Genomic DNA, 18,516 nt, shown 5'->3' on the forward strand with positions numbered 1-18,516 from the left:
GATAGATAGATAGATAGATAGATAGATAGATAGATAGATAGATAGATAGATAGTGGAGATCAATATTAGAGAACAACTTAAAATTTCCTAAATTTCAGGGTCACTGCTTAGTCCTTTATGAAGTTATACTAACAGGAGTAGAAGGGCAGTTTTTAAAAGCATATTTCATAAATTAATTGTATTCTGAAGCACAGCATAAAAAACTTAAATGAGATATTTGCAAAACAGAACTCCGATCAAAATTAGAGAACACTTAGAGATACCTCCAAGTCATTGGTGTTATTCTGGCATCTGGTGCTAATTTCCTTAATTTTATCACGAACCCTGTTTAACTGGCAGCATTCCTCCAATTTTCACTGAGATTGCAAGATGGCGGGCCGCTCTAATTGTTTATCAGAACCTCCTTCAGCAACATGCGGTACCTTCCCTGCAAGCATCACCCAATCAGCCTACAATTTTCATGCAAGACAATGCCCACGTTACACGGCAAAACGGGTAAAGCAGTTCCTTGAAGCTAAGAACATTGAAATAATGAAATGTCCGGACCAGAGTCCTGATCTAAGCTTGATTGAAAAACTGTGGAAAATCCTTGGCTAAAAAGTTCTGACTAAGAAAGCCACTACAGTCACCGAACTATGGAAGAGAGTGGACCAAGATCACACCAGAGCAGTGTGAGAAACTAGTGCTGTCCTGCGGCTGCAGATGTGCTGAAGTCATTCCTACTCATTTCTGACAGCTGTAACCCTCCAAAATTTTAGTTGTAATCTTTTTTAATGCTACAGTGGTTACTGTTCTCTAATTTTGATCACTGTGTTTTCCACCAAATAAAGTTTTTTTATTGAAATGTCTTGGTTACTTTGTAAAACATGTTGTTAGTATAACAGTAGTATACCTACAGCTAACATTCCTTCAAATTTTGAGCGATGAAGATTAACAATATTTCAGAAAAAAATCTAGTATTTATAGATTGTTCTCTAAGTTTGATCTCCACTATATAAATATATATAAGCATGTATGAATGTTTTTTATATTTTATAATATATAAATTATTTTAATATTATTTTTCGGATGAAATATGGAGCTGAAATATGACCTGGAATTTTCATTGAGATTCATCCTAATAAAACATAATCACACAATCAGAGAGCCATAAGGAGAGTCCATAAAGGCCTGTTGAGAGCTCTTTCTGTATACATCTTCAGGGCTAAAGGCCTGGCTGCTCTGTCTTAGCATTTGTACACCATCAGTTGGACTGACCAGGCTTTTCTTTGTTCAATGGATCTTTTGAGTTCCTCATTACCACTTTAGAAACTTGCGTAATGCATCGTCTTTAGCTAGAAGGAGAGGAGAGAGCGAATATTCTGAGCTGTTTTATGCTCTGTATTGTTTTGTAGATTGCATGCTATTATGTCGGTGAGAAAGCGAGTCCCATGGGCCGACATCTATGCGGTATTGTAACTAAAACAAAATGTATTTTCTGTTGCTCAACCTTTTCTTGTCATCGTGAACGATGGCATTGTCTGTGCAATTTGTTGCCACTCGATGCATTTTGACAATGTGAATTGCATTTGGTGAAGGAACCTCCTGCCAGCCTGGAAAGGCCGGTGGAAACTCTCCTGGGTCCCTCGCTGACCCCATCGTGACTGCCCACCTTGTTCTTAACCAGAGAGAAGAGAGCCGGGCGGAAAAAAATAAAAGCGCTTGACTCAATACGAGCCTTCTATACCAGCTGTAAAATGGCTTATTCTTCTAGTCTCCATGGTGACAATTAACAGTGTTTCAAGGACTTTTGTTCCCGGCCGGTTTGAACAGATTTTTTCCCCTCTTTTTTTTTCGGTGCAAAGTGATTTTTCATGAAGGAGGAAAAGCAGTGTCTACTTTGCATAAACAGTAAGGAATCACATCCAAATGGAGGCTGCGCGTTTTCTCCTCCTTTTAAAGTAAATATGTAGCTTTTTACTTCCTGGTCTTTCAAGTCTGGCGCTCACACGTCTTTGAGAGCTTGGCTGGCGCTCCTCAGCTGCACTGGGTTTCCATCAATGGGCCTCTTCTGCGCGGTCTTCCTCCCCTCTCCACTGCTTCCTCTGCGCCTCCCTCCCCGAGCAGCCGTCTAGAGCGAATTACAAACATCAAGGATGCTGGCAAGATATGAAAAAACCTCAAACTGATTAAGTAATTATCAGTTTTCCCAGCTTCGTTCAGCTCTGTATCACGAAAGCATATCAAATTCCATATTTTGTACCTCTGAGTCAATTTGTAACTCATCAGCTCCCAGTCTAGGTTTTCATGTGGCTGATGCATATTCAGTTTTTTCTTAAATGGATTTCTTTCCTTCGTGCTAAACATCTAATACGGCAGCTTCGGCGGATAATCGCAGAAGCCCAAAATGGACTTTTTCCCCCCCGCCCTTCGCAGATTCATTTCAGGGCAAAAGAAAGATGTTATTACTTCCTTTTTGATTTAGGGACAGTGCAGAATCCGTCATCGAGATGAAGGCCCGTCGGGAGGCCGAGGGTGTCCTGTGAATTCTCATTTTTGCCACCGCCTGGCTTCTGACGTGTGAACGTTAGCATAAAATGATTTGAATACGCCCCATCTCTGCCTCAGTTCATGGAGTCTCACTTCTGTTGTCTCAACAAGTTACGGAGCCTGAACAAACTTTTAATTTAATGGATACGACGAATGTGCGAAACCGCATTAAGTGTGTTCATGTGTGACTGCGTTTTTGCTGACATTTCCAGACTCATGTTCATTAATATGTTAAATAAATTAAACCTACAAGGGCTTGCTGATATTTGCTCACTATTGCAGTTATTAACAGTGCCTTACTGTTAGCAAAGCTTCCTGTTTTCATCATGTGGTCTCGAGGGGTGTCTTGACATGTTGCTTAAGACTAGTGATGTGAACAAACCCCTAACCGTAAGTATTCAACTGCAGCTCATAACTCATCCTAAACCGTTTGTCTCAAATTCTACAACTTGTTGAGGAGAGATCTTTTTTTTCTTCTTTTAAATAATCAGACGGATTTTCATGTGGTGGATGATGAAGTGCTTTCAGGACAATTTTCACAAGTTTTTGTTTAACGTTGAGACATGTTTTAATTCATTTGGAAAAATGTTGAATATTTGCACTTTTTGTCATTTTTTTGTGAACAAAATTAGATGCCTTTTTTATTTGGAGTAAAATTGATTAAAATGAATGAATACTAAATACTAATGCAATTGTAAAAATATTTTGCCAAAAGATAAAAACTATGACTAAAATAAAAAAAACAGTAAAAATTAACACTGTGCTTTTAATTTAATTAGTAAATCAGATTTACACAATTTTAGCCATATATATATAAAATATAAGAATATGAATATATAAATGTAAATATTTTCAAAATATATACTGTATGTGGGTGTATTTATATATACATAATAAATATACACAGTACACATACATATATAATGTAAACAAAAACTTTTATTTTGGATGCGATTAATCATTATATTCATCATTATATATCATTATATATAAATTTTATGTCAAAATATGGACAAACTATGTAGTTACCATGGCAATTTGATGGTACCATAATGATGGTATGATTTCATCATTTTCTTCAGAAAAAAATGTAGTTATTGTAGTAAATTTGAGAAATGTTTTTGTCAAAATACAAACACTATGAACAAAACAACAACAACAACAACAAAGACTTATTGACTTAAATTTAGTCAATAAGTCATATTCACATATATCATAACATCATTTTAGTCAGTTTTACTGTGAATAATATTATAATAATTGTAAATATATAAAACGGTAATAGTTTTTTTAATATATATAAATAAATAAAATAAACCAAAAAGGATAAAATATGTTGTTAGACATTGAAGTGGATGGCTTGTTTTTGGTATGATTTGCTCATTTTCATTAAAAAAAAAAAAAAAAGTAGTTTATCACTACTATAATGAAGTTTGTAAGTTATGTGTGAATGTGTCCTGTTGTGCACTGATAACCTGCTTTTAAAAACAAACTTTCATCAGTTTTTGGGCTCATCAGGGTTAACGGAGCAATGCTAGAATCATGTATTTCTGTCACACCTCCACCTCGGTGGCATCCTTTGGCCTTGGAATATGTTTTTCTTCACCGTCAATTACACAGCTGACTATAAAGTTTTCAAGCCCGAGCTCCTTGGGTTAAGTATGCAAATCACCCTATCTAGGTTGCAACGGTGAAAGTGACTCAAGGGTCAAGTCAGCCATGCACGTAGCTAAGGTTAGCATGATGCTTCAACTTCTCATCGCGCCGGAATTCTAATTACTCTCCGTCTGCGTTCTCCATCAATAACCTGCCATTTTCTTAAACCAATGAGAGGACTTAAAATCAATATTTGCTGTCAACATACAAATTGTGTAATCCCCTTTACTTTAAAGAGGAGCGTCTTTAGTTTGGTGGCCACTATTAAAAACTGAAAGGGATGAATGATTTAAAAGGATGTGTGATGCCATCTTCATCAAAACAAACGACAGTGAAAAATGGACGCTGGCCGGATGACAGCAAGGAATGGGGGGAAAAAACTCACATTTAAATATTTAAATGCGCATCCGCCATAATGATAAATGACAACCGAAAATGAAAAAAGGTGTCGAATAGCATCACTTTAATCTTTTACTGTATGTTAGTCCAGCATTCAAACAGAAATGTCACAATTCTGCTCAACTAGTGTGCAAAGCGTGGAGTGACCTAATACAGTCAGTTATCCCAGTAGACATGAGCTGAAGGGGTGATAATTGCTATCTTACATGTGACATATGAGAAATCGTAAGTCTGTGGGTAAAAATATAAGAGATTTAGAAGAAAAAAAATAAACAAATCTACACATCATGTCTGTCTGGTAATGGATGTTGCATCACAGATCTGGATACTTTTGATTCTCAGCAGATTCTCTTGTTTCATTTGATATATAACATTTACTTACTTTTCACCTAAATGTTAAAAAAAACAACTAAAAATATAATTGCTCAGCAGATATTTTAAATATTTATTTAATATTTGCTGTTTTAAATAGAAAATATTTCCCATTTGTTTTCTTTGCTTTTAAATGCTTAATTAAAATGTTTACATTGAAATGAAGGTGGGTTTTTTTGATGGGAGATATTATACATTTCAGTCAATTTAATTAACACATTATTTTTAATATACATTTTTATATACATTTTTTAAAAGAAATTAATACTTAAATGTGGTAATTAATACTTTTATTCAGTAAGGATGCATTAAATTGATCAAAAGTGACAGTAAAAACATTTATAAGGGTACGAAAGATTTTCATTTCAAATCAATGCTGTTCTTTTGAACTTTCTATTTGTCAAAGAATCCTGAAAAAAAATGTATCATGGTTTTCGACATTGATAATAATAAGAAATGTTTCTAAAGAAATGTTATTAGAATGATTTGAAATGAAATTAGAATGGTTTCTGGAGGATCATGTGTCACTGAAGACTGGAGTAATGATGCTGAAAGTTCTGCTTTGCACAGAAATACATTTCATTTTTAAGATATATGAAAACAGAAAGGAGTTTAAGTTGATTGATTTTAAATTGTAATAATATTTCATAATATTATGAAATATTTTTTACTGTATTTTTTGATCAAATGAATGCAACCTTATATACAAAATATTTCAGACTTTTCTAAAAGGATTGTGATTTAGTTGTACTTAAATAAGCTGTAATAACACAGCAGAAGCCCATTCTTACAATGATACTTGTGCTTTTCTCACCCTCTGACTGCTGGATGTGTTTCTGCAGGGGAACAGTGTTGAGATGTCCATGTGGCTTCCTAAGAAGATGCAGCTTCTGGGCTGGTCTGAATCTCTGAAGAGGAGCGGCACTGAACTTCCTGCTGACTTTGAGCAGCGGCTGGCGGCCCTCAGGAACAAATGGGATCAACTCGAGGTTGGTCTCTCTCTGTTCAGCCTACTATATGAACATGAAATGTTTTTTCGAATGCAACAAAGGAGTTACGATACTTTGGAGTCTTGTTTGGGAAATCGCTATTAAAAACACAGAGCGTCACCTCAGTCAGAGGTCTCTTTGTGGAAAGAAAGTGCTTCCTAAATAGTCGGCTCTCAAAGTCAGCGCTGCTCTGACACAGGTGAGTGTCACAACTTGAGACTGATCTCTCCTTGATCCAGAGCACCCCGCCGAGATGAGAGCAAGTGGGCGGGTTGGGAAGATTTAAGGAGAAAGAGACGCTGAGAATGCAAGAAAAAGTTGGGAGAACATTATGAGAATTAAAATGCTGCGTAAATGCATCTAAAAACACTTTTGTTTGAAAGCTTCCTTTGCTTCAAATTGATATGTGTCAAAGTTTTACTAAGGCTTTTTAGTGCTCTTTTGAACTACCATCAAAATTTCTCTCTGCAATGTTTCTGCTTAGTTACTTTAGCATTTCTTCTATTTTAAGCCATTTACTTGTATAAACCACTTCCTTACTGGATGAAATGCAGCTCATTCAGCACATTTATCCAAAATAGCTTGCATTCATACAATGGGGAAAAAATGGTCTAAAACAGTTTTCACTAAAAAATTGTTATAAATTGCTATTATAAAGAAACTTTAAGTAACACATTGAATTGAATGTAAAATTTTGATGTAGAAGACTGAAGTAGTAGTTTTATTAACTGTTGAAGAGATTGGGGTCAGAAAGAGGGGGGTCAACATGTCAATTTTCATCTGAGATTCAGAGCCAAATTTCAGTGGGGTAAAAATGACTTCAGAATGATGGCATCATCATAATGTAATTTTTACACAAAGATTGGTAAGTCTGTTAGTAAAATCTGTTGATTTCAGCAATCTTTATTGCATTATGTGCTGATGGTGGCCATTCAAAAATGGGGAAAGAGCACTTTTCAAGTTTTTCTCCAAAGTTTGGATGCCTGTATCTCAAGAAATATTAGAGATATTGTAATGCCATTTTAGATATTGGGTCTTTAAAAACTTTCCTTTTGGCATCTTATTTTTTCAAGGCCCTGTATGGTTCAGAGATATTGGAATTTCAGTTTGGCTCCAGGAGTAAATCATTCAATAGTACACATTTTCAGTGGTCAAAAACCAAATGTGGGTCACTGCATACAGATGATACTTTTTTTTTTTTAAAGAGGAAGGTCTGAAGAAGAAATAATGTTGAAACTAGAAATGTATCTCGTTTCTTTTTGTCAAAACAATGGCATTGAACATACCTGTCTGAGTGCCATAAATATTCTTTTTCCAAAGTTTGCGTGCCTGTAACTCAAGAAGTATTGAAGATATCGCAATATGATTTTAGATTCTAGTTCTTAATAAACTTTTCTTTTGGAATCTTCGTTTTTAAGGTCCCATATCATTCAGTCCCAGAGATATGGGGTCCTCCACGAGGCTCCATGTCCAGATTGTTGAATATTACCCATTTACAGTGGTCAAAAACCAAATGTTGGTCACTTTGAATACAGCTGATACTTATTTTATTTAAAGAACAATGTTTGAAGAATAAATAATGTTGAAATTAGAATTGTATCTTGTTTCCCTAGTTGAAATGGTCATCAAAGAATCCTGAAAAAACAAATAATCATGGTCTTCACAGAAATATTAAGCAGCACATCTGTTTGATATCAATGAGAAATGTTTTTGAGAAGCAAATCAGAATATTAGAATGGTTTCTGAAGGATCATGTGGCTGAAGACTGGAGAAATGATGCTGAAAATTCAGCTTTGCATCACAGAAATAAATGACATTTTACAATATATTAAATAGAAAAGAGTAATTTTGAATTGTTATAATATTTCACAATATTACAGTTTTACTATATATTTTTTTATCAAATAATTGCAGCCTTGGGGAATATCAGAGACTTCTTCCAAAAACATTACTAAAATCTTTAAACCACAAGCTCTAAATGACTCGTAGTAAAGCTGATTAACCTCCTAAACTAGCTTAGACCATCTAAAGATCATAAACGACCAGCTTCTTCATCAGAATCTACTTTTAGCAGCATTTTCCAGCAAGACAATCACAAGTTTTACTATTTCTATAAAGGTGAAGTTTCACAGCTCTTCACAGTGCTATGATACTAAATAATTTATCTTCACTAATAAAGAGTAAACACATACACCCACGTGGATATGCATCTGCATTGCTCCACAAGATTAGCATAACAGCCTTTGATCTGAAACATGAATTTTTTCGGAGAGTTTCGAAGTGTCAAACAACTCACATCTTGCCTCCCTGTCGCAATCAAGCGTTAATTAGAATTATCCAGAAAAGGAATATTCACCGGCGCTTGGCCACGGCAAACTTTCTGACTGGCGTGAGCGTGCGCGACGCGTCTTCGCGATGAGTGGCGTCTCGTTAGGGCGCGTGCGACAGGAATAAAGCGTCAGTGGTGCGGAGAGTTCAATCTGAGCGCCGCTGCTCCCTGCACCACGCATTATGCCGTCTCAATTGCATATTAAACAAGCCTATCAAGTCAGCCATTGGCATCTGCTGTGCTGACACAAATTGTGAATTAAATGAAATTGATGTCCCCTGTCGTATATATTTATGAAGACAGACCATTCTCTGAAGTATTCTGCTTATGAAGAATTTATGATTGCAAACTGTTCCCGAACAAAATAAAGTGGCAATAAATTCCTGTTTTTTTGCCGCGTGACCCTCCAAGGGCATTGAATTCACCTCCCACCGAGACATTTGTTACTCAGAGAAAACAATGGCTGTATCTGGATTCCATTGATGCCCGTCAAATGATCTGTATTCAGGTGAGTGGTAAGGACAGCGAAATAGAAGGAGAGAGAGAAAGAGAGAGGGATAAACAGCGGCAGTAGAGAGATTCTGCTCTCTGTCCATGAAACTGGACTTTTGGGGCCTGATTGAATTAAATAGGTTGTATTCCACATTTTTGTAGCACTTTTAATGACATTTTCCATCATCTCTATGACTCGCTGAATTAAACAGACTGTATTTGTTACAGTAGCTAGTAGGGCTGGGTAAAAAATATAGATATCTCGATATTAATTGATTTTCATTTTTATGGAACAATATCGATTCTTAAATCCCAAGAATAAATTGTATTCAGTTAATGGACGGAACATTGAAGGGCACTTCCCATCCAATATATCGCAATAAACGTTGTGCTTTGGTTCTTTTAATATGAAACAAAGTCTCAGATTTCAAATTCTGTCCATTCTGTTGCAGTATTCAAACAATAAATGCTGTTTTGGTGCTGTTTAATGTAGAGTGATAGATCGCTGTAGCGCCTCAGTTCAACAGATGCACGTGAGGTGCACATGAACTGATCATCTCCTCCACATTAATACCAGTTTCAGCACAAAATAAACATGACTAAACATCCGAAGGTAAGTTAATAGAAAGAGTACAACTTTACAATCCGTATCCTGTCTCATGTAATCGCTCAATCAGTGTTTCAACCGTGCAAAGACGTCAGTATAATGGCTTGTAAACAATGTCACGTAACGTCACATTTACCACAGAAAAACATTCGGTGACCATAAACTCATTAGTCAGCTAGAAACATAAACTGTAGAGAGGGGCATTTTGCTAAATATATGCACCATATAACATACGTATATTCATTATAAATTTTACTGTTCTTCAATGTTAAATTTATGTTTGGATAAATCCATCAAGTTTTTATGACAGCCACCATTATGTTTATATATATAAAAAAAACAATTGAAGTAGAAATATTATGTAATTGTAACTTTATTATTTTTAAAACTTCATTAAGTGTAATTTTAACAAATCAGTCCATTTTAACCTTCAACATTATAGTAATGTAGTACCAACTTACTCTCATGTGTATTTTACAGCATTAGTTGAGAGATTTATTCTTCTTTGAGAAAATTTGGCATGTACTGTACCTGATATATATCCAAAATAATCGATATTGAATCGAATTGGTAATCGAATCGAATCACAAGCTTGTGAATTCGAATCGAATCGAATCATGAAATTTGTGTCAAAACCCAGCCCTATACTCTAAAAAATGCTGGGTTAAATACAACCCAGTGCTGGGTAAAATAGGGACAAACCCAGCAATTGGGTTGTTTTGACCCAGCGGTTGGGTTACTACCCAGAAGGTTGGGTTAAACATTTAACCCAACCGCTGGGTCAAAACAGCCCAATTGCTGGGTTTGTCCCTATTTTACCCAGCACTGGGTTGTATTTAACCCAGCATTTTTTAGAGTGTAGTATCTATATGCTTTTATATGTAAATCGCTATTTGTATTATGATGTAATTCAGGGTTCTTTCCAAGGGTTTATTTCCATAAATGTTTTATGACATGTTTTATGACCCTTTATGAAAGTATGTCTACATATTCCATCGGTTTCCTAAGTTTGACATTTGTTTTATTTATGTCTGTTGAAGTAATTCAATAAGCATGAAAAAATCCTGTTTTTCCATTATATTAGAATTATAAAGTCAACATCAAACAGCATTCGCAATCCATTTTAACCATTCCAAAAAGTGATGTATTTTCAAGTTAAGCAAGATATTTAACAGACAAAATGTAGACTAATGTAAGATTTTTTTTAAATACATTTTTGAAAAAAGTCCCATTCTCACCAAGTCTGCATTTATTTGATCAAACATATAGTAAAACAGTAATATTGTGGCTATTACTGGCACTAACTGTTTTCTATTTTTTAGTAATTTTAGAAAATTACTCCAGTCTTTAGTATCACATGATCCTTCAGAAATTATTCTAATATGCTGATTTGCTGCTCAAGAAACATTTCTTATTATTATCAATGTTGAAAACAGTTGTGTGCTTCATATTTCTGTCGAAACTTTTTTTTTTCAGGATTCTTTTATGAACAGCGTTTATTTAAAATAGTTGTCTTTTGTAACATTATAAATGTGTTTATTGTCACTTCTGATCTAAAGCATCCTTGCTGAATAAAGGTCATTTCTTTCAAACAAACCAAAAATGCAAACTGAGCAGTAATGCGGGGTGCGATTTTATCCACCAGGAGCTATTTGAATGGTAAAAAGGTGCCTCTGTAAAAATAAAGACAGGCATTTCACCCTGTTTTGTGTCAAAAACAGCACTTTTTCATACTCTATGGTCTCTAATGTAAAGAGCAATAAAAAGCAGAAAACCTCAATATTTGTTTTCGGCCATTTTCACATTAATGCTAAAATGTCCTCTGTCACTGAGTCTAGCCCGCCGTTTTCTTTGCTATTAACACTGTACTGACAGGGGAGGAACACAGATGTGTTAATAAAGGCCCAATCATGGGGGAGAAGCTCAGGCCGGATGTGTGCGGCCAAACCCTGAGCGCTTAATTGATGCCGCATGCTGAAATAGCCACTTCATTGCTGCGTCATAATCACATCTGTTTCCCTTCCAGCTTCTCAACACACGGATCACATAAAGGAAAGGACAATTACAGCAGCCAGTGTGTGTATTAATTGGATAATGGTGTGTGTTGTGCTTGCAATTGCCATCTCAGTATACAAGGTTCAACCTGTCTCTAAAAAGTGCGATTGCCAGGCAGGTGGGAATACACACAAACAAACACACACACACTCGCGCACAGGCAGACTGCAGCTCAGCATGGTTCTCGCTTCTCTTGCTGTCACTCGGGGAAAATTGTTCAGCAGAGCCCATTTCTGAAATCATTGGTGTATTTTTTTGCGGCTGATTGTTTGCTATTCAACAAACATTTGAATGTTGCTCTAAAATGCCACTTTGTGCGATGAGATTTTAACCCCTTCAGTCTCATCAGATGAAACAGCCTGTTATCAGATACTTCAGGTGTACAGCAGCCGTGTGGAAACGGCAGTCATCACCACATCTCACTTCTTAATTAAACACAAATAATAGGGGTTAATCGCTGTTCACTTGTAAAGCAGTTCCATACATTTCAGTTAGCCTTATGCACGAATGCATTTTGTCTTTAATGTGTTTGTATGTTTTGTGGGTCAACATTTATGAATATTTATCATAGTTTAAATGTGTTTGTGAAAAGACCATAGTGAAATCATGGACCTCAAAGTCATGAATATGTAAATGTGACTGTGATTTCTATAAAAGCTGTTAATAGTTGTAAGCACTCTAACATTACTACTAACATTTTATTTTATTTTTTTATTTTATTTTGTTTTGTTTTATTGTTTTTCATATTTTTATTTAATATTGTTAAATATTTAATTTGATATTTTTTGTTTAATTGTTTTTTTTATTTTATTATTTTTATTATTTTATTTATTGCTTTATGCTTTTTATATTTTTATATATTTTGTAATATTTTTTTTATAATTTTATAAATATCTTTATTTTTAGTGTTTTGTTTTGTTTTATTTATTTATTTATTTTTATTTTGTATCATGCTGTTTTTATATTTTATTTATTTATGTATTTATTTTTATTTTGTATCATGCTGCTTTTATATGTATACCGCCTCTGAACTTTTTTTTTTTTTTTAAAGACCCCTATAAGATTGAGTCTGAATCTATACTATTTTCATCAATATGCCATTTTCACGACAGTTGACGTTACTATCCAGTCATGTTTGTTTTTTTGTTTGTCTTTATGGCCTCTTGTGTGACATCTCTGTTTGTGTCCAATCAGAAAATCCTGGCAGAGCATGTGGAGCCCTGTGTGGGCCAGCGGAGTCAGCGTGAACTTCTGTCTCCAGACACCAATAGGATGGTGACCCAGCTGGAGAGCCGGATAAAGGAGTTAAAGAGCTGGCTGAGAGACACTGAGCTCTTCATCTTCAATCTGAATCTCAGACCAGACGCACAACAATGTGAGAGCGGCACTCAAGATGCTGATGACCCACAACACGACCCGCAGGCCACCAAACAGCTGCAGCACTTCAAGGTGGGTATGAAGAGCTGCGTGTCCATCTAGAGGTTTCTATCTAGAGTTTGCCATCATAGCAAATGCAATGTACTGCTGGCCTGATTTACTACAGGTTCAGATCATCAGGAGTAACCTGGTGTTAAAACTGCCATTACTGCTCCACTAGTCACCAAATGGAATTGCAAAAATGATAACTGTTCTCAGACAGGTTTCCTTAGACAGGTTACTCCAGGATATCTGAACCTGTAACCTGCATGGCTGTGTTATAAGACAATGTCAAAGCAGGAAACAATTGTAACACTTTCCATGCATTGTTCATATGGTGATAAATAAAAAATACATATTTTCTAGCCAGTAATTTAGGTCAGTCTCAAATTCCAAAGCCAAGTTCCTCTCAACTTTGTTGCTTTTATGTCGTATGACTAGCTATAGACTAATATAGCAGTCAGGCAATATTTTGAGATATAATGATTCTCAACATCAGCCAGTTAAATGTTGTGCTTGTTCTAATGTTTTTGTTTTAACTTTTTTTGTGACTTTTCTTAAATATTGTATTTTTATTTTTTTTATTACATTTACTATATGTATATATACTATGTATACTATATATTGAATTTAAAGCCTTTTCTCTGGATTCTGAAATAATGAGACTTTGAGTCAGTTCACCAAGACACAAAATGTGTGCATATTAAATGATACTATCATTAAATTAAGTTACACATATTGTTATTATATTACATTTACGTACATGTACAGCCCACATGGAATCTGGACCTGCTAAAAGCTTTACCGTTTTTAAATCCGATCCACAGAATTCTATTCCGTTCCATAATTCTAAATTCTGCATCGGAGTCGACATCAGCCATTGAAAAACTCATATTGGTCAACCACAAATTATCAGCAACTAGCATAACACCTGTAAGCCTCCAGCTGTTCATTAACCATCACAAACTGTGCTAAGACTTTCAGACTTTGCATTTTCAGATCAGCTTTTGCTAAACTGTAATACACACTTAAACTAGAGGAATGAAACTGCTTAGTCAAACTGCAGAGCGCTCTCTAAAAAAATATCCCGCTTCACTTGAACCGTGCTCCTTTAATAAATACAGGGCAAAAAGCACACATCAAATCCCCTGACTGAAAATCCATATGAAATAATTATTTGAGTTAAAATCCTGAGAAACAGCTTGGAGTATTAATCAAGACGTGTCAAAACACAGGTAGCGGAGCTGATTACATCCACCTGCTGAGTGACAAACATAAGTGAGGGAAAGCTCTAAATATACACAGGGCTAAATGATCAGGAGGGGAAATAAGGCTGGCTTTCTCTTTTGATCAAATGACATGCAGCCAAAAAGGCTCACATTGATTTCTCAGGGAAAGTCTGGAGAAAATAATAATACGCTGATTGGAAATATTGGTACGTATGATTTCTATGGACTGCCATTGCTCTAAAAGGGAAGAATGAGCGTTTAGGAAGAGAAAGGAGAATGATTACATGTATCTAGTTTTTTCCAAACGTTTTTGAAGTGTGAATTTGCTAACTGGCGTGGCTTGGCGTGATCACAGAGCGATTGAAAGGCATCAGCGGGAGAGCTGAGATCTACACCTCTCTACATCTCACTGCAGCACTCAAACACCAGCGTTCACATCTCTGGCCACAGTACAGCTGATCTTAAAGGGAGCTTTACTTAAACACAGCATGAAATGGCTTTTGCAGCCTGTTTTACTTCTGTCATCTGACTATTTTTGTAAAACAATATCTTTAATGCAAAATAATGTAGGCCAGAACTTGATTTTATAGTTTGAGACTTGATTGGATCGTGGATTGTACATTACTCACATTTTGATGCATTCAGAAAATGTATAAATCTAGTTTTATTATAAATAATAATAATAATTATTATTATTATCTATACATAATAATTATTATTTATAAAAATTATTATAATTAAATAATATTTATGTATCATGTAATTGCTATAAATAATATTCTATAAATAATAATAAAAAATATTAACAAAACAATAATAAATTATTATTATTATTATTTAGAGATTATTATAATTAAATAAATAATAGTTATGTATTTAAAAATAATCTATATAAACAATAATGTATAATAAAAATATTAACAACGATAATAATAATAATTATTATTATTATTTATAGATTATTATTATTTAAAATAATAATAGTATTTATGTATTTTAATAATAATTTCTATAAATAATATATACAAAACGATAAAAAATTATTATTATTATTATTATTATTGTTATTAACCAGTAGCATTCAAGGATGCTATGGTGTGTGACAGCGATTTTACTGTAGTTAAGGGGATGTTAGTCATTGTAACATTGTTTTTTGTGGCCGAGTCCTGTAATTGTACACTGACATATTATTTGTGTGTGCTGACAGTTGTTTACTATGTCAGAAAGGGTCAGAGGTTTGAGATTGCCCGAGAAACTCGGCGTTTAGCAATTTGGATCATTTCAACCCAGGTTATTGCGGTTTAATTGAACCTCAGTTTATTCATGTTCTGTTTTGTGTAAAATCTTAATGTAGCGCCTCACGGCTGGAGCTGCTGGAATGTGTGTCTGTTCAGTGTAGATCCCTGATGCCAATAAAAGCCTGAAATATGTGTAAAAGGAGAGATAGTGAGACACTTCGTTATGAGTAACAGGTATGGTCACCCTTTAAAATGTCATCATAAAAATGTCCATCTTCCACTGAATAAAAAGCATTAAGTTCTTTACTTGCTAGGGGGGAGTGGAGACTCTAGAATTAGACTATATTGTATTTTAACCTTCTCTGGTCAGGCGGTTCAGGGTGGTTGGCTGCCAATTTCACTTCTTTCATTAATAACTGTCTTCCCTTTAATAGTGTGCCTTCATGATATTAAAACCCCAGGGTTGGACATTTCATGTCAGGGAGAGGAGAGATGACGGGAACCGCATGCCAACTTTGGTCATTAGTTAACAATTGTTTTACCCACAGAACCTGTTGTATCCTGAGCTGGAAATCTGCAGATTTGTTATCTCTATAAATAGAAGCTCTGTTTCAAAACCTAGTGAGCTTCATACCTAGATGACATTTAAGGAATCAGGGAGGAACGTTATGCTTTCTTATATCTGATATATTGTAAATAAGGTGTGCTTTTTACTACCGTTCAAAAGAGAGACGAATGCATTACATTTAAAGTGACAGTAAAGATATTTATAATTTGACTAAAGATCTCTATTTCAAGCATATTAAAATGAAGGATCATGTGACACTGAAGACTGGAGTAATGATGCTGAAAATTCAGCGTTGCATCACAGAAATAAATTACATTTTAAAATATATTATAATAGAAAACAATTATTTTAAATTATAATAATATTTAACAATATTTAGGTACTTATGATAAAGGATTATCTCACTTGCATCCACAATTTTGAATGAATTTTCCTAAAGAACTATTCTTATCCATTCCAGGTTTCACTGCGAATAGTTCCTATATATGGTGGATGCAAGTGAGAGAAATGTCTTTTTCTGTATTATGTTGTTAACAATGTTGTCTGTGAGGTGAAAAATCATCAATATAGTATATTTGAAAAATGATCACATTAAGAAAATCACATGATTTGGGGTATTATTCATGCCTGTAGCATAAACTATGTGGTATTTATATGCTGAAGTTTGTATATAGTATTGTGCCATAGTTATACTCGAAGTAGGAAAAGTCACTATACCCGTACTAGACCTTCTTCTTAGTCTTAGCTATTATCGTCAGTTTTAGAGATCGCTGTGTCATTTCGAGCAGCACCGGGAGCCTTTTCAAAAACACCTCCAACTCCAAACCACGTTCCTATTAAAGGAATTTCACGGGAGAATTAGACTAAATGGAAGCCAGACTGAATTTGTGCAGCAGCGTTCGAGTCGGAGTCCATCTCCACGTCTCTCTCCGGCACCTTTGATCAGTTCGCTGCAGCGTGGGGCCCCGGGGCCTCATCCTCCGGGTCCCGTCCGGCTGATTGAATGTGACGGCGCAGATATAATATCAATACTTTCTCCATGATTAGGAATAAGGAACTCCTGTTCTATGGCAAGTGCTAACCGCATTAAGTCAGTTTTGGGACGGGCGCGCGAGAGCGGCAAACGCAGAGTTAGCGTCTCATCAGCGAGTAATGGGGAGCAGACAGGTGACAGGCCTGTTCATTATACACACACACACTTGTGCATATAGAGTCGTATTTTTCATTATACGTCCATGCCGCTTGCTTTCATTTACAGGCGCTAATGAGAAAATGTCCCCATTGATGGCAGCGTTATCACTTTGCTGCCATTTGTTTGCTTTAGCACGGTAAAGACGACGTCTGCCGTTCGTAACACATTAGTCTCATTTTGAAAACACTGTCAGTTTTCTATCTTAAAGGAGGAAAATAATTAAAAATAAGCATTCTTTAACAACAAACTTTGTGGAAGGTCACTGACAGCCCGACTCAAACCAATGCATTTCAGACTCGGCTAATTTAGACGTATTTGAAATAACGAACACGTCAAGTAGAATGCAAAACAGGATCTTTCATCGTGATCTTTTTTTTTCTGTTTTTATATGACTAGCGTCAGCCTGCTGACATCGAATTTCAGTTGGTTAGGTTTGCTTTTATTGTCTGTCCACTCACTGCGGTACGATTTCTCTCTATTAGCGCGTCGCGGGAACGAGGCCTCGACTGACAGCCGTTGATGAAACTCAAGCCGGTCGGAGCCGAGGGGACTTGTATGGGAACAAATGGCCGACATGAATTCGTTATACTCATTTGTGATAACAAGTGCTTGTGGTTTTAATTGACTTAATCAACAAATAGAATTAATCAGAGATTTCTAATTAATGGTAATTGATTGAATATCCACTGGGTCACTGTCAGATCTCCGTTCCCGTGTCCTTGCCATCACTGTAGGGGATTTGGGGCTCCGCTCCTCAATCTCGCCGAGATTAATTGAAAATGTTCAAATTGCAGTGGCTGTAAAGAGCGAGATGAAGTGTGCGCTCGTTTTCTCGGCGGAGAACGGGAAACAAATACCCCCGAAAACGAAAGAGCTGTCGTCTGGCTTTTTTTAATCCTCCGGAAAGCGCGTCAGCACCGGTGCACGCGTCATTTAAACTCTTCTCGTGCTTAAGTCGCAATCAAAAAAAAAATGTCAGAATATCATAAGGCTTAGGTTTTAATGAAATTAAGTGGGAGGGAGAGATGGGGAATTGGAATTTAAAGGCTTTAGGCTGCGTCTGGATGGAGGCACGGTCTGTTCTCATTTTGTGCTGAATAAAGAGATAAGCAGTTTTTTGGAGGAACACTCTTGGGAGGTCTGTGTAATACACATGCATCTTCACGGCTCGGCTCTCCGCCTCAGGTGTGATTACAGACTCTGATTAAAAAAGTGAAATTTTATCCAATGTCCCCTTTAATTAGTCTTTTTTAACCTTTTTTCAGTAAAAATATTCTTAAAACTAGATAAATTTACTGTATATGACATTAAGACATGTTTTCATAGATTGTCTGTTCAGTATGAGTATATTTTTTCTTATTGCAATGCCATCAAATGCAATGCCATCAAGTTAGCATTTTTAAACATTCGCTCACTAAAAAATAAATCATTTCTAATCAATGACT

The 18,516-nt window shown here is 35.6% G+C and overlaps 1 protein-coding gene across 1 annotated transcript in view; it reads left to right on the forward strand.

The window, feature by feature from the left end:
• Nucleotides 1–18,516, forward strand: part of LOC107589604 (A-kinase anchor protein 6-like) — a 147,596-nt gene that overhangs the window by 115,839 nt on the left and 13,241 nt on the right. Inside the window, exons 11-12 of the mRNA XM_016278096.1 lie at nt 5,799–5,945; nt 12,623–12,877. Of these exons, the coding sequence (XP_016133582.1) occupies nt 5,799–5,945; nt 12,623–12,877 (402 nt within the window). The remainder of the gene's footprint in view (nt 1–5,798; nt 5,946–12,622; nt 12,878–18,516) is intronic.

Source organism: Sinocyclocheilus grahami, unplaced genomic scaffold (assembly GCF_001515645.1).
Source record: "Sinocyclocheilus grahami isolate Dianchi unplaced genomic scaffold, SAMN03320097.WGS_v1.1 scaffold118.1, whole genome shotgun sequence".
Lineage (NCBI taxonomy): Eukaryota > Metazoa > Chordata > Actinopteri > Cypriniformes > Cyprinidae > Sinocyclocheilus > Sinocyclocheilus grahami.